Raw genomic sequence first — 17,707 nt, forward strand, 5'->3', positions numbered from 1 at the left:
GGCCTGTGGTTCAGTTAGAAGCACATGGTTTATTCTCTCTACACATTTGTTTATTTGTCTGTCTTAAACCTGCCTACCTATATGTAATCAACTGAATGAGCAGAATCAATTCCGTATTCACAGAAATGATCCTCTCCTTCTCTCTTTGTAACATAATACAGTATAACATGTTCTTCAGGTCAAGAAGTCTTAAATCTTTATTAAAGTGTACAACGCAGTAGCTTTGAATCTTCATTTTCTCTCCATAAAAAAAAATACTCCAAAGAAGCAGCCAAACATTGCCACAATGGTATGACAGATGTTATGGACTTTCACAATGTATGCATTTCTTGCACAGTAGAAGCACAGAAGCACAAACTCACAGGGAAGTACAAAAAAACACTCTCAAGCTGCGGCCCCACGAGGACGAAAACGGCTAAACGCATAGGATTAACGCAAACGCAATCGCAAACGGCTTCCGTCCACATGCAATAATTATCCGGATAGTGTCTGCCCACACGAGACCGCTCCGTTTAGCTCCAACCGCTGGAGAAGCTGCAGTACATATGCAGGAGCCTGTAGGTGGCGCTGTAACTTCCTCCACAAAAGCAGCGAAGAAGAAGGTTGTCATGGTTGCCCTTCTGTTTATTCTCCGCGGTGGGGGCCGAGGGAACCGGGCAGAGTTTTTCGCCAGTCAGCGTGTATTAAAGTTGAAATCTTCCGGACAAAATTATAAAAGTGCCGGTCAAATGTCTTCTTTGTTATTTATTGAGCTTTAAAACAAATGAATAACGACTCTATATAATATAATGATAAAATACACGGAGCCTCTCTTTTTCCTCCCTCTCTTCGGACAGCGCCAGTGTCTGTCTCATGCAGCAGCTCATCCAGTAATCAGTGACCCGGCCGACTGTAAAAATAAACATATTTATAACTAGTTTAGGGAGTTTGAGAGGTAATTAAAATAGCTAAGGGTGATGATCTGACTTGAAGTGTGTGTTTTGCTGCAGAAGGAGGAGCTGCAGGTGAGCAGAGCTGCGTGTCTCCGTCCTGTCAGATTAGACTTCACTCGCGAGAGAAAGATAAATAATCTGAATTCAGGGTGCAGTTTACTTTGACGTGGGGGTGAGCAGCAGAGGTGGGGAGAGGCGGGGCTATTGCCTCATCATTATTGCTGTAGATGTTGCACAAACAACTGTAGCATGGTCAATAGCGTCCGGAGCACGATAGCAACTCTGCGATCCGCCATTGTTGTTGTTGTTGGTGGCGAAACACTTCAGCACTGGCGCGGGGTAAGCGGAGGTGAGCAGAAGAGGTGGGGAGAGGCGGGGCTATTGCGCAATCACTATCAGTGATCTGAAAATGTCCGTATAGGGCGCACACACGGAGCTGTTTGACCCCCCAGAGAGTGGCGTATGCATTTCTATCCACCTTGGGACCCGTTGTCGTTTCCTCAGTCGTTTAGTGCCATATTCGGTCGTCCTCGTGTGGCCGAACGGTCTGTATGACACTAAACAGTAACGCAAACGACCGAATTCGTCCTCGTGGGGCCGCAGCCTCAAATGGACACTGAAGCACATCAAAGCGACAATGCCCATTCTCCCTCCCTTGATGTCTCACTGTTCAGTTTCTGGCCCAGGAGGTGAAGAACAGAATCACTCATGCCATCGCACATATTTTATATTCAGAGTTCAATTTAAGTTCAATCTCGGGAATACAATATACAAAAGTGGTTTGAAGTAGATTTTGAGCGAGCATGACTAATTATGTTATAGTAATATATTATATAGTAGTTGGAAGAAAACTCAGTGTTTAACTTTTTTCAAATATTAGAAAAATAAACTTCGATTGTTGTGTAGAGCATTCTTACTTATCCCAGTCACCAGAGACTTAAGTTAACCTAAAGAGATTTGTATGAACGAGTTAAATATATCAGCGTCTCTGACTAAAGGGATGTTAAACTACAGTTTTATTTACAGAATTAGAGGATGGTAGGAGGATATATTAAAATGCAAAGTATGTTTTAAACTCTCCCTCCCACTGTGGCTATCTCCTCAGGGATACTGGATCTAAAAGTATTCTTCTTCCTAGATGGTGGTCTCAGCTAGTGGTTTCTGGCTCAAAGCCACATCCTTATGTCCTTGCATTAAACATTAAAGTGCCTCTGCATCATGTCTCGCTGTCAGGAACAACTAAGACAGCAATACCGGGCTTAAAGCCAAGGGGAGTCAGCAAAGGAGCCCATGCAGCATCAATTATAGGGCAGTTATACACATTAGTAGGCCTGCCAATGTCAAGGTGGTATGTTGTCATAATGGCCTATAATCATCACCTGTGAACATTGCCTTGATCGCCGAGGTGCTGAACATTTAAAAGCCAAAATTACTCCAATAGCCAGTCAATCTGACTTAATGTACTTGAACAAGTTATTCAGAGTCTTGTTTTCAGTATGTCTCCCTTGCATAATCCTTAAAAACTTAATGAACTCACATTAAAACACATTTTTATCAGGTATTCTGCAAGAAAAGTTATTTTGCTTAATTGTATGGTACTGTTCTCTCAAATTGGTTTTATTGTTGTCTTGTGTAGAGTCTAAAAATTGGCCCCAAGCTACAATCTATGCCAACACATGGAATCTACACAATTTGTTCAGCTACAGTTACTTGTAATTGCATCCAGAGGTTCTTTAATATCATCCAGCCTCACAAATGTTACACATACATTGACACACTGCTTGTTTCTGTAAACACAGCCACATGTGCAAACCATTATTGTCTGAAGTCTCATGAGCTACCAACATCTGTTTGATATATTGCTTAAACGTAACCTTTAGACATTGTTATTTGATAGACAATGCCTTTATTTTTGAGCATCTAGCAAAGGCAGATCTGAAAAATAATAATAATACGAGTCACTGACAAAAGAAATACCGTCTTTTGAAGTATGAGAACATCTTAGTAATGATACAGAATATGAATGTTCGGTCATCTTGGGCACACACGTAGACAACACACACACACTAACATTCCACAAAGGCCTAATGAATTTTACCACCCTCCCTCCCTCCCCTTTTCTTTCCATTTCTCTTTCCTCCTTTCCTCCAGGTCTAAAATCTATTATGAAGAAAAATGGTGTTGCTGACAAGCAGGGGAACAAGGGAGCGAAGAAAAACCTGAAGTTTGTTGGGGTGAATGGAGGGTAAAAACTTATTTTTAATCAGCGTCCAATCTCTCAGACTCGTTTTCTCTGTGTGTGACAAAGTGTTTCTTCTGCCTTTTTTGTGTGTCCATGAATGTTTTGTTTAGGATAATTCCCTCAGGTATCTTTTGTCAAAGTGGCTACATTCAGAATAGCCAGTAGACAGTGCAGTAATATAATTTAAGTATACACTTTTCTAAAAAGTCCTTTACAACAAGCTATATTATTGAGATGTATGTGCCTGACCAAAGATAGGCTGTGTCTCACAGAGGCATCTGCTTCATGATGTCAGTTGTCAAAGCTAGCTTGAATACACACTTAACCTCACTGCTGCTTCCGGGAGTGTGAATGTTTGTTTGTGTATGAAAAGGTGTTGTACATTGTGATGTGTGTGCATATTTGTGTCAGTATTGATGATACCTCAGTTCTTGGTGCAAGCGTGCTTATGTCAGCGTTTGCTGATGCTGGATGCAGTGTGAGCATCCCCTCGTAAAAGCTGATGAATTCTAGGTAAGCAGGCAGTAGTGGTTGGAAGAACAAAGGTGTGTCTCAAAGCAGGGAGATTATTATTTATGGCAGCTTTGATAGTTAGCTGTCTGGTTTATAGTTATAACATGAAGCACATGGATACACACAAACACATACATGCATTGGTGGACTGTGTAGTGGTAGTGGTGGTTTAATGGATAGTGAGGTGGGCTGAAGGTCGGAAGGTTGTGAGTTCAACTCCCACCAGGAACACCACCACTAGTGTGCCCTTGAGTAAGGCACTTAGCCCTTAGTTACTCCAGCGAGAATGTCCCTGTAATCGGTAAATGTAAGTCGCTTTGGATAAAAGCGTCAGCTAAATGAAATGTAATGTAATGTGTGAGGATTGACAGACAGGAGTTCGCTGGATGATTACCATAACCTTAACTTTACCTGCTACATGTGTAATCGTAACCCTTAGCCTAAACCTTTAACCAAAACCAAGTCTAGTGCTAAAATCAAATTGGTTGTAGGGAACAGATTCAGGCACCAGTTGGCAAATGGGACTGTGCAGACATACTTTTTGTCCTTACTATGTTCATAAATGTGAATACCAACAAGACATAGACAGCCACCGAGCTAAACTCACACACTCACATTCCAACTAATAACCTCAGTTGTGTATTTTAGGTGTGTTATTTCTGTGTTGCTGTTCTTACATTCCTGAGTGTCACTGTTTTATGACCTGCTCGTCTTTGCTATGTTTTGTCAGAGCTGTGATGAGGTCTATTCCTTCCTCCCCATTTTAGAAAACGCTCTGCAAACATAACCGAAAAACCATTCTCCAGAACAAATGAATTTTAAATGTTATTGTTTGTAAAGATTTGCTCAATAACATTGATATGTTATACAAGATTGCCTACATCTAGTTTGTCTCTTTTGAGTTTGTAACCCCCTTTACTGGATCTCTCTCCATTTGTTCCAGATGATATTTATAATGAGATAAACATGTCAGACAACACTATTTTCTCTGACTATCTTTAGTCTTCTGCCCACAACAGGAAGTGGGCTGCTGTTTGTATTTCTTCTCTTTGGACGGTCTAACCTATCTTTGCTCTCCCTTGAGCTCCTGTGGAATCCAGGGAATGCTGTGGCCCCTGAACGCCTCATGTGGTGGGCTGTGTGTGAGTCTACAAATAAGCCTGAATCAGAGGCATTCAATATGAGACTTATCTGATCATTGGCCTCACAGAGGGTCCTTCATTATTCACCCCAATGATCACACACACCAACAACCACCCCCACACAGCTCTAAATATATCATCAGCCTTTCCTCACTGAACAACGTTGGGTTTCTCCAAGGTTGATAAATGAGTGTGCAAACATGCCATTGGATTTTAATGTATACGTTTCACTGTGTGAGGGATGTTTTGGATAATTGGCCAAGGTTGCATTAGACAAGTTTGTTTTTCATGTCATGCTCCAGGTCTAGAGGGTAACCTGTTCATATTTATCTAGCCTTGGCCTGTGTTGACTTTAATGCTCTCATATTAGTTTTACCTGCTGAGGTGTTTGTGATGTGGCTGCTACTGCACACGCAGTTTTTTTTGTACATACCTTTCAGTGTTGTAACATGAGCTAATGTTCAAGTCCATGTATAATATAGGATGGATAAAGATTTTTCTAAAAAGTATTTTTCACATCTTTTGCTAGGGCTATTTTTTGGTCACGAGATATCGATCACAATACATTAATAATGTAAACACGACTATATGCATTAAAAACCTGAGTACAATCAGAACAGTGGAATCTGCATTTGCCTTTATGACAGTCCCTGTAACATCATACTGTAGCAATAGTTTTTGTGCAATTTGGATCTTTTCATGTAAACTGTTTAATTTAAAATTGATAGTATGTTTGAGAAGCAATACAGTATCACAACAACATAATATTGCAAAACTCAAATTGTATTAATGTGTGATTGTTGCTTTATCATTGCTGGTATAATATGGATGCTTTTGGTGTCTCTGAAAATGGTGTTGATGTCCACTTGTTTGTGTCCACCTCCAGATATGAGTCAACATCCAGTGAAGAGTCAAGTGGAGATGAGAAGTCGAAGGTGGAAGTGGAGAAGCAAGACAGCTCAGAACCAGAGGTAGAGAAGGAAAAAGAGACGGAGCCTCAGACAGAAGAGAAGCCTGAAGAGGGAGCAGAGACCCAGCAGCAGGAAACAGAGGTGGCCCCTGAGGGAGGGGGTGCAGTGGCTGCAGAGAAGGAGGCTGAAAAAGGCCTGCTGGATCCAGAGGGCAGTGAGGAGCTCCTGGGAGAACAGGAAGAAGGGTGAGACAGAAGAGCTTCACTTGGAGTGGTTTGTCAGAGTTTAAGTAAAGCTATGGAGCCTATACTGTACATGATACCACTGTAGGGCATGCTGTAGAGATACCACAGGGTACCCAATTAACTATGATTGGCAGGGACGTGCACAGAAATTTGGAGGGGCTATTGCTCTAAACTGGAAAAAGGGCCTCCCCCCGAAAAAAACACAAGACCTTTTGAAAATTGTAACTTGTTTTTAATGTAAAAGAAACCAAACGATTATTACATCAACTAAATTGAATAGTAATTCACATAACAAAATAAGCTAAGGTGACTACTTGCATTCGGTGACTTGATTTAAAAAATGAAAACCAGGGAAATATTTAGTTTTGCGGTCCATATCTCATTAAAATATCTAATGTTAGTAACTATTAAAGACAAAATGGGGACAATTATGTTCTAATGTAGTTTGACCATTGCAACTGCTGTGCAGTCCAGACATACTGATAAAATAGGGCCTCTAACTAATTCCCTTAAATAAACTCACTAATTGATGAAACCAGTTCAATACGCATTATTCTTATTCTTATGATTCTTTATGAGCGTAGTAACGGTAAGGTATCTAATTACTTATTTATTTAGTATTCCATAACTTAATAACAGAGATGGTCAAACTAAAGTAGAGACATGGCAGAAATCCTACAATGAAGCAGGACAGTGAACTGTTCACCCGTGAGAGGGCGATCAAGAAAAGAGAGCGAGCGGCCCCGTTGAGGGAGTTTACCAGGGCCGGCCCTTGGCATATGCAGTATAGGCGAATGCTAAGGGCTCATCACTGGGGGGCGCCGAAAAAAAAAAGAAGAAGTTAGAAATAAAATAAATATTATTTTTTTTTATTTCATAACTACAGAGCCCTGGAGGGTTCATAGAAAGAAAAATAAATAAAACGTGGCCACGAGTTACTAAAGCGTGCGCACGAGTTAATAAAGCGTGTGCACGAGTTACTAAAGCGTGCGCACGAGTTAATAAAGCGTGTGCGTGTGTGCGCGTGTGTGTGTGGGGGCATTTGTTTATGATAGTATCGTTCGTTCCGGTGCACTCCGGCAGGACTATAGCACATCGAGATTAAGATTAAACGAATTTCTTTCACTTGCGAATACACATATAACTATGGAGAACCAGATTTGTATAAATTACTGTTCGTGGTAATTTGAAAACAAATGCCGGTGGTGTCGGACACACACAAACACACCGAACACGCACACACACACACATCATGCGCCCCGGTGACAGGACATCTCCTTCATAAAACGAGGGGGAATACTCTGGTAGTTCGATGTGTGTAGAGGTGTGTGTGGTTAAACGTAGCAGCCTCGATCTCTATTCAGCGGTTCCAATGAAGGGAAACGCAGTGAAGTAAACAGTAAAAGGCACAGCTCTTTGCAGCTGGTGCTGCTCTTCTCAGATTCTGCTGAGTTACACGTTACTGCCTCCAGTGCCCTGTACGACGAAGCCAGTTCAACACACCCTGGATATGTTTGATTTACCCGGCTTAACTAACCCTAACAAACGCGATGTCGCTAAGCGGTCCTACGAAGCTGGTTATCAACTCAGTAAATCAACCAGGGTTTCTCTGTCCGGTTGAGAGCGCGTTCACGTGAAAGGGACGGGGTTACCAACATTTGACCAATCACAAACATGGAGACACGTGCTGACAGCGCAGCCTCATACTTCATGAATGAATAGTGTAAATAGCAAATCCTGCTTCGTAGTACAGGACACTGGTGCCACAGAGATTTCATAAAGTGAAGGAGGTTTTCCTTCTATAAAACAGCTGTGGGCAGCAGATACTGTAAGTCACGGACAGGAATCCCTCAATTTAAATAAAACGAGGCCACGCTTTATTAACTCATGCGCACGCTTTATTAACTCGTGCGAACGAGAAAGTAAATCATGGCCACGTTTTATTTATTTTTCTCTCAATGAACCCTCCTGGGCTCTGTACATAACAACACAATTTCCTGATTTTGGATCAACAAAGTACATCTTATTATCTTATACTAACAGAACTACACCTATATTGCGTACAGCTTCCATAAACTATGGCGCACCCCCCCCCCAAAATCAAGTTGAACCGCCCCAATAAAAAACAGAGGTATATGTGAAATAGTTCTTTTTTTGAAATAATGGTCTTAGTGTGCAATTATAGGTTTTCATTTTGTAGAAATGCTTTAGAGAGCTCTCACCTGAAAGACTGAGAGGCTCTGATAACCTCAGCTTAGCGAGCTAAAGGCACATGATCATTATAGTTATAAAAAAATAAGAGAATAGATTTTCATCTGTTCTCTTATAGTATAAAATACAATATGACAGTAAAAAAAGTTGTTATTAATAAACAAGAATACAGTTTAAAAGGGGAGTGATTTGTAAAATATCTATAAATAAAAACAAAATCTGCTTACAGTTCTGTTTCATATGGGTGTTGAGAGATGCATCCATAGATCTCTTAATGTTGCTCTCAAAGTGCACCAGATAGATGCTTTTAACTTCAATATGAAAAAAAAAAAATCTTCCCGGGGGAGCATGCCCCCGGACGCCCCAAGAGGAGGTTAGGTCCACCCCCCACTTAAATCATGTTCAAATGGATAGGATACTAAATACATTTGCACAGATCTTGTGTCCATATCTTTCTGTTTTGGTGGTCATGCCACAGCCGTGCATGCATGCGCGAGTCATAGTGAGTGTCTGCATTTGAGGGGGGGGGGGGGGGGGCGCCAGCTAAAATCTTGCCTATGGCAGCAAATTGGTCAGGGAGGCCCTGGAGTTTACAGATGAAAAGACACAGAAAGACAGAAGCACAATAACAAATAGGCGATATTTAGGTGTTTTTTTGCAAATAACCGACTGTATCAAGAGGAAGTTAAGTCCCCTGGTTTGTTCCTTATACCCTAACTGCGCCATGAGACAACTCAAAATCAAGTTTCCAAAATCCGACACTGAGGTGGTCTTAACGCACCGGCAAATGACAGCGCTGACAAAGTGTGTTTCCCGCAGCGAGACGCTAGAATACTCATTGTGGGCTTATCATATTGATTCGGCCACAACAGAAAAAATAAAAACAAACTCTCGCTCTCTCCAGAGGGGCAGGTCAGCCAAAAAGGCCAAACGGGCCGTTGCCCGGGTAACATTAGCCCCTACCTGTGCACGTCCCTGATGATTGGTCAGCATGGACTGCTTTCTGTTGATCGTATATGTTGTTGAGCAAGCAAACCAATCTGAACTGCAAATCTTCTTGTTACTCATGAACTTCATGCTCTCCTTCACATTGGATAAAGAAAAGTAAACATGGAAACTTCAAAGAGTAGTCTCATATATTTAGAAATGGCAAAAGTGAGATCACTGTAGCGTATATCAAAGTGAATGAAAGTTCACAGTTATTGCGTCAAACAAAAAGCAGATAAAGCACAATACAGCCATAGAAAACAACGGTGTGACGTATGATGTCAGGGAAGGACAATAGGGTGCTTTGTTATCCAGCAACAGCACAGATACTTGTCCGAGACAGGTGGTGAATGAAGCTTTAATATACAGTGGGCCACACACACACACACACACACGCACGCACGCACGCACGCACGCACGCACGCACGCACGCACGCACGCACGCACGCACACACACACACACACACACATACACACACACACACACACACACACACACACACACACACACACACACACACACACACACACAACCCCCTCCGTTCCAGCCCCCACACACAGTCATTACTACCTACACTTACAACCATGCTTATCTTTTGATAACTTGTAAAGACTAACTGCCACACTCTACACCTTTGATTCATAAATATTCACACTAAATACACCCGTTTCCTCATACAGAAGGGCAAACCACAGGTACTGTTTGGCTGGTGACTTTATATCTTTATATAACATTTTAGATATCGTATAGATTTTCTTATACAAGTTCTATCGATATATGTGAGGTCTTTATTAATTTGTCCTCTTTATAAAATGTCACTAATTTATGTTGACTAAGTAAGCAATGACGTTTTTTTAAATGATAAAATCCTCAACTATTTAATTCACACTGGAATATTTAAAAATAGTAGTTGTTCATGTGGTTATTTACATTGACCATTTATTTATTGAATTAACAGAAAACGACCTAACCTACTTACATTACTATAAAGATATGAGATAACCTACAGTATGTTGTGATTGCCCATCACTACGCAGAAGCACACACAACTTCTCCGTCACAATGTAGTAAAAGCTGCTCTCACTCTTATAGAGGACTAAGATAGACACCCAGACAAGCTTAGTTCCCAAAAGGGTCTGGTAATAAAAAAGCAAAACAACCAGCAGTGTTGTTCTCCCTGTCACTGACTGATCACTTATCAGTTTCAGGTATGTGGACAGAGCAGAGGGCCCCTGGGCCACACCGTAGATGGGGCCCCTGGGAGAAGGCAGGAGTTATTAACTCATCACTCAGCTTATGTCTGATCATTCCTAAGCATGTGTGCTTATAAAAGAATGTGTGTTATTTCTGGAGTACAGTACACAGTGAATGTGATCCACTCAGGCTTAGTGCAGCTTGACATGTACAGTATGAGCACCTGGTGGATCATATTTGGCAGTGAATCAGTGTTAACCGTTGAGGAGGTCTGCATGTGCCATCCGTGTGTCAGAATGTTGACAGATGTGTGTGTACACTACACAGGCCTGCTACGTATCTTTTATCTTTAGTTTTTTTATCCCAGACAGACTTTACACAAGAACCTAGGTAGCCGTCTCTTGGCCATATGTTATGAAGACTTGATGGTATTTCCACATGAAAGCTGAAAAAACAGTAAAGAAAACAATGGAAAGAACAGATGTGTAGTGTGCTGGGTTGTTTTTTCACTTCCAGATACTCCTGGTCAAATTGAAAGTTCTTTACTAAAATAATATTTAGAAAAAGTACTTAGGATGGGAAAAAATACTTAATGTGGCGTCTGGTCTTTGTTTGCAGAGAGAAAGTGGAGCAAAGCTTCATAGATGCCTGCTTCTATGTAAAAGACCGCATGGAAGAGGTCTCATCCCCAGATAAAGAAATGGTAAGAGGATCTTCTGACTGCTGCTTTTTTTGTTATAAAATGATTCTATATTCTTCATCAAATCTGATTTGACTGCATGTTTTTTGGTTATTGGTTATTGAGTTTCTTAGACCCTTATAACATGGATTTCTCTTGAGGGAAAATGCTTCAGTTTCATGGTTAAAGTTCTGCTATATCTCTTTGATTTATTAGATTAAAAAGGCTTGCAGTGCTGTTCCTCAGGCTGACAATGCACGCCATTCAATAGCCCACACCATAAAAAAAGATGTTCAGGGAACAGTAACAATTCTGCCACAGGCGCCTCCTTCATTTATTTGTTTCTCTCTCCAGCGTCAGGTTTTAGTGGTGCTCTACCAGGAGTGGTTCAAGATTTCCAGTCAGAAAGATTCGCAAGCCGATACTGTCAGATTATACCTGCGACAAGTGGGCTTGACCACACCAACTCTCCTGCCATATGTAGTTAACTTGACTGATGGCAATGGGAATATGGCCCTCCACTACAGTGTGTCACACTCAAACTTCCCTGTGGTCAAACTGCTGCTGGACACTGGTAAGATGCACACAATGACAGAAACACAATTTGAACCAAAGATAGTAGTCAGATGAGGCTGCTTAACTATGCACAAAATTGCACAAAATCCTCTTTATTCTGATAAAACATTGTGTTTGTGTGTGCTTCAGGTCTATGTGAGACAAACAATGTGAACAAGGCAGGCTATACTCCAGTGATGCTGGCTGCACTGACGGCTGCTGAGAGCCCTGATGACCTGGAGGTGGCACAACAACTGTTGAGACAGGGTGACGTCAATGCATGCTCTAGACAGGTAATCTATTATCTCGCACCGACTCATTGGGGTCCCAATATCAACGGTTTTTACTGTGTTGAGGTTTTATAGTTGTACGGGAAGTTGTTGTTAAGGCACAGTAAGCCTGGGCATTTCTAAAATACCCTGGGGAAATCAGTCCATGTTAGAATTTCTTTTACAAGCAGATGACTTTCTATTGGAATAATTTGTCTTAGGAACACGTTTTATTTTTAAATAACTTCTGTGATGATTTTTGGCAGTTTTTACTTGCATGCAGACTTATAGTCCAAGTACATACATATTGGTTCAATTTCAGAACACCTGAATATATTTAAATGTTCCACATTAACGTACATTCCCTACGTGTGTCCTTGGGCAAGACACTTCACCTGAACTTGCTCCTGTGGGTATTGTCCACAGTTTCTGACCATTGCATGTATGATATATGTGTAATGTGTGTATATGTAAAGCGCTTTGAGTCATTGTAAAAGCGCTATAATAAATGTAAGGAATTATTATTATTATTATGTCCTCTTTATCTTCCTCTATTTCCTCCCTCATCTCCAACCCTGCATCTCTTTATCTCCCCCTTATAACTTCCATCTCACCATTTAATTTGAATTCTCTGTATCTCTCACTTATTTTCCAGGCGGGCCAGACGGCCCTAATGCTTGCGGTGAGCCACGGCCGCGTTGCCATGGTGAAGCTGCTCCTGAGCTGTGGTACGGATGTAAATGCCCAGGATCGTGAGGGCTCCACGGCCCTGATGTGTGCCAGCGAACACGGACACACAAACATCGTTCGTATGCTGCTGGAGACGGGTCGCTGTGACATCAGCCTCATTGATAAGGTATGCTGTTGTTGAAATTACACAACCAGATTCTCATCCAAGATTGTTTGAAGGTATCAAAGGTGATATGCCTTCTGTATGTGTTCTCTCTTCTCTGACATACAAGACCTCCTTGCAATCATGTTCAGATTGCCAATGCTTTCGCTCCAGAATTTATATCCAGTATTTTGTCCTTGAAGCGGTTTATTTTATTATTTTTTTAAACGACTAAACCGAGGCATTTTTTTTTTCGCACTTCACTGCACTCATGTTAAAGCCTTCAATCCCATGGTTTAGCTGTTGCCTTGCTGTGTCGGCAGGTTTACAAATAATCAAAATGTTGCATCAAATCAGAAAGCAGCTCAATCCAGACAAAGACAAAATTAAGAGGTTGTCTCTGTAGGCAAATGATGTCCTCAAAGTGGTTTCACCATTACCTCCCTAAGTAGACATGTACAAATTGATAGCAATTGAAGCCCATGAAGTAGCTCCGAAAACTGTCCTCTAGCTTCAAATGGCAATTTAAGGCTAGCTCCAAAAGGGAGCAATCTCCATATACCCCCATGTTAAAATGATCAACGTTACAGCAGAAATAACAATGTTTACAGCCTGGTAAACCAATGGTTTTGGTCTCTATAGCTATGTTTCCCCTTTAGTTTAACTGTCCAGGGGTACATTTGAATATAACTCATCCATTTTAATTATATTAAGATTTAAAGTAAATAGCACCAGGGACGTGGTGGCGATGAGCGTCTCAGACCGAAAGTAGCTTGAGTCTACTCCTCTGCATCAACCTGGCCGGTACCAACTTCTTTGACAATTCCTATTTTTGGATTAGCACAGAGTTAGACTGATGACTGGTGATGTCACTGTCAGAGCTGCCCAGTTATTAGGAAGGCCTAAGACTTCCTGTCAGTGCTGCTTTATTTGGACAGTAAAACATACTTAAGGGTGAATTATTTATTAAAACACTAGTAATCAATGCTTCATCTCAACATGCTTGTACTGCTTGTACATACAGTAAATGGTCACATGGCCAAGGGCTGGCTCACACACTTTCAAATGTGTCTATATTTAGCTGCTCCTGCGGCCACTGTTAGGTGTCCAGTAAGCGTTTAGAGAATACAATAGCTGAAGCCTGGCCCACACATGGTAGATTGATTGTTATACCTATCGCATTATTGATTTCTGTGGATGGCTGATTGTCCACTGCAGCCCGAATTGGCCCGTCAGAGAACGGCCATATCTCAACCTTTCCCTAACTCATCGTAAACAATCCAATATACACTGCTGTTAACACTGATCCTGCTGCTTACTAAGCATTTCATAAGCTCGCCCTCCACACCTGAATATAACTGTTGGCTTTGATTCTTGTTCCAAAGGATGCAGATATTGTCACACCTTATACAACACAATATGTCGATGCTTCCAACACTACCGTACCATTGAAGCATTTCTACAACACTTTTTCCAGTCCAAAACACCTCACCTAACTTAATTATCCCCAATCACTAGAAATCTGTCGTACAAACTATCTGTAGATTGTCAAACTTGGATTTGACTTAATCACATGGGTAATTGAGATTCATCTACCATCAGCCATGTGCCTCGAGTGGGTTAAGTACTGTGTGACTCCATGACAACACATACATATGCACTATAATTGGAGCTGGTAGGAGGTAAAATCATCTCAAAACTATTTTATATTATATGCATGACATTTCAAGCTGTTTTTGTGACAGGTTTGTGCAAACGTACACAACACTGCATTCACACCGTTTCGAGACATCTGTATCAAAATGAGTCATGATGTGTCTGTCAGTAAGCAGCCTTGTCACGTCTAGTTTGCTGTCATTTCTAATATCAAGCATTTGATTAGAAGAATAAATACAATATGCAAGGACACACAGAGAGAATTATGCAGTTTGTTACAAACAGCTTTATAGAGCATTGACAGTTCACTCAGCACTGAAAACGGACTACTTTGTGTCTTAATTGAAGTATCAGTATCCATCACACAACCCATCTCAAACTAGCATATACAGAGATGGATTTGGCATTTTCTGCTAGTAGATCATGGTTTGCTCCCTAAGTAATGAGAAGGATTAGTTTCATGAGACAGCTACAAATGTGTCAGCTGTTAATCAATACATCTTTGAATATAAACGAACAAATCAAAACTTGAGTGTCCAATTATTAATAAGAGCATTACAACTAAAAGCATCAATGTGATTAGCAATAGATATACTATGTGATGGCTTAAGCCAAACAATTCTTTAATTGGTCATTTAGCTTTTAAAAATGTGTTTTTAGTGCCAGTATTCATATTGCTGCTGTATAGAAAATGTTGATTGTATTTACATTATATTTGTCTATTTGTTCTTTGATGTCTTGCATGCCTTCCGACATTATTCCCCCATCTTTCCCTCATTATATTCTGCATAATTCCACCCAGGTTTACTATATAACCCTGGACAATTTCACAGGCAATTTCAGCATGAATCTAAGAAGCTTTGCAGCAGATTATTATGATCTTTGCTGCACATTTTTGTGTGTAATTTCTGTAAAAGATAATTAGATCAGATTGAGAGAAACGTGACAGATCATTCCTTCATCTGGTGTATCCACAAGAGAAACATTCAAAACTTATTTCCACATACTGAACACAGCTTTTCAAATGATACAGTATAGCATTGCCTGCCTTAGGGTGCAGTATAGTATATGCATGTACTATAATAATAAATTGTCAGAGGAAGAGCAACACAACACTGCCACTGTCAGGATAAGAAGAGTCAATACAATGATCGTTGATATGAAACTGTAAAGTGTTCTCGTTTTTCCCCCCTCAGAATGGACAGTCAGCACTGTCTGTGGCAGAAGCAGCCTCCCACCAAGAGATAGTTGATCTGCTGAAGACCCACGCTGAGACCCGTGCCTCTGAGCCCTCGACTAACGCAGACCTCCTCTGAGCCAACACTGTTTACGTCTCCAAACCACCAAGGCCTCCCGACCCCCAAACCTTCAATTTACAAAACCCACCAACCAAGACAGAAAAGGTTGAATTGAAGATGGTAACACCTTACAATAGTCTGAATGACCAATGGAAAAAAAAGCTGTGTTTACTGTGGAACTACATTTAAACCTCTGAGACTGGAGTGTCCAACAATGGGCAGACATATTTTTCTTCCACATCTCTGCCAACATGCCCCGTGGGTCTTTATGGATATGCTGCATTAACCACTCATTGGATGGACAACAAACGCGGCCCGGTTGAATAGATGTTAAGCCGCTGCCATGGTGACAGGTGTGATTGACAAGGAGAGACGGCAAGAATATAAAGTGGGAGCAGGGATGGACGGACTGGCAAGAGATATTCTGAAAAACTTGCTGCTTCTTATCATCAACTAGCTCATCAAGCTAAATACTATAAGCACATGATCTACCTTTCAAATATATTGTATATGACATTATTTCTATTTTCTTCCTTCATGACATTGACATCATTCTTTCCATAATTGGACATAAGCCATTATGAGAACATATAGTATACGTATAGTGTTATTCTAAACAGATTATAAATCATAAACAAACACAGAAACTGTATTTTCTACTGCACTTTTTTATTGTTATTGTCAGTGTACAGTTAATATAGTCCTCAATATTATTAGTATCGGTGTCCACAAGAAAGTATATATCTCCAAAAGTGTATCTGTATAATAGTATAGAACTCATGGTGAAATTTCCTATCATTCAGTGGATATTTAACAATATTTAATGTATTGTTTGTGCCATAGTATTGATGTTTTTTCACATACGGGACATGGGTGTTCGTCATGTGTGAATTGTCTTAATACAAATGGTTTAGATGGAGATGGAATGACACAAAATAAATGATTTTTTTATAACCACAATATAACCAGATTTAAGAAAGACAAAAGTCTTCTAATGCGAAGATTGTTGTTCAGAAGGTGCTGCATGCCAATACACAGTTACTCCCCCTACTGGCTGTCTTAAAGTACTAAACAACAGTATGTTGTAATACTGTCTGTTCCCATGACCGACATCTCTCTCTTTCTGCGTCCCTCAGTACAAATATAATATATGTCTTGTTCGCCTGCTCGTTTAAAATCAAATCTTGTATGCAACTGCTACAAAATGCACAATGAATGTCAGGCTGGCTGTGATACATTCCAAGAAAACAATGTAGCAAGTCTAACTATACTGGCATGGACCATGGGACTAACAGAGAAACTGACTGTCAGTTCAGACATAGGAATGAGTCTGAATATCTTTTACCATGCGCGACTACAGACACTTAATCTCTTAAAGTAAATACAAAAGATCTGCCTGTCTTCAAGTTACTCACACTGGTTCATTTTGTTCCTGCCTCATATTTGAAAACAGTAACGATTTAAAAACCTTAAGCAATGGGTTGTTAAAGGCTTGCAGTCCTAAAAGAAGCAATATGTATGAAATACTATTTTTTAAATTAAAAGAGGGGAGTGACTTCGGTCAATAGCCTTAATCAGAAGACCATCCTACATTTTAGAGATAAGATGTGTTCATGGGAGTGTTTTCTTTTGTTTCTGTTCTCCACCAACCTACACCCATATTTCTAAAGTATATTAATATACAGTCGTACTGGTCTGAGAAAATGTTTACAACCTAACAGTTGCCCTTCAGTGACCCCTACAGGAAACCCCCAAATGTTCAGCAGTTCTGGAGAACTGTTGTGAGTTGTGTTTTGAACACAAGCACTTTCGTAAAGTGAGGGAACTCCAAAAGACTCTGGATCATGCACCAATTACCATAATGCTACAAGTGGTATTGTTTAGTTTGACACTCCCTGTCTGGCACATGCTTGAATCTTTCATACTCCATGTCCCAAGTTTGTAACACCCTAATGCCATTGTCTGGGTTACTTAATCTGATTTTACAAACCCACCAGAAAACGGTTGTTTCTGTTTGCCTGGGGATTGCTGGGGTTACTT

The 17,707-nt window shown here is 40.6% G+C and overlaps 1 protein-coding gene across 2 annotated transcripts in view; it reads left to right on the forward strand.

Moving 5' to 3' along the window:
* The window catches only part of kank4 (KN motif and ankyrin repeat domains 4), a 77,145-nt gene extending 60,089 nt beyond the window's left edge, over positions 1–17,056 (forward strand). For both annotated transcript variants that reach the window (XM_034080861.2, XM_071202921.1), the window contains exons 4-10: positions 3,084–3,177; positions 5,716–5,985; positions 10,997–11,081; positions 11,412–11,631; positions 11,763–11,905; positions 12,537–12,737; positions 15,566–17,056. In XM_034080861.2, coding sequence (XP_033936752.1) covers positions 3,084–3,177; positions 5,716–5,985; positions 10,997–11,081; positions 11,412–11,631; positions 11,763–11,905; positions 12,537–12,737; positions 15,566–15,685 — 1,133 coding nt within the window. In that variant the 3' untranslated portion in view covers positions 15,686–17,056. The remainder of the gene's footprint in view (positions 1–3,083; positions 3,178–5,715; positions 5,986–10,996; positions 11,082–11,411; positions 11,632–11,762; positions 11,906–12,536; positions 12,738–15,565) is intronic.
* The last annotated feature ends 651 nt before the right edge of the window (positions 17,057–17,707 follow it).

The sequence above is a fragment of the Pseudochaenichthys georgianus genome, chromosome 4, assembly GCF_902827115.2.
Source record: "Pseudochaenichthys georgianus chromosome 4, fPseGeo1.2, whole genome shotgun sequence".
NCBI classification, from domain to species: domain Eukaryota; kingdom Metazoa; phylum Chordata; class Actinopteri; order Perciformes; family Channichthyidae; genus Pseudochaenichthys; species Pseudochaenichthys georgianus.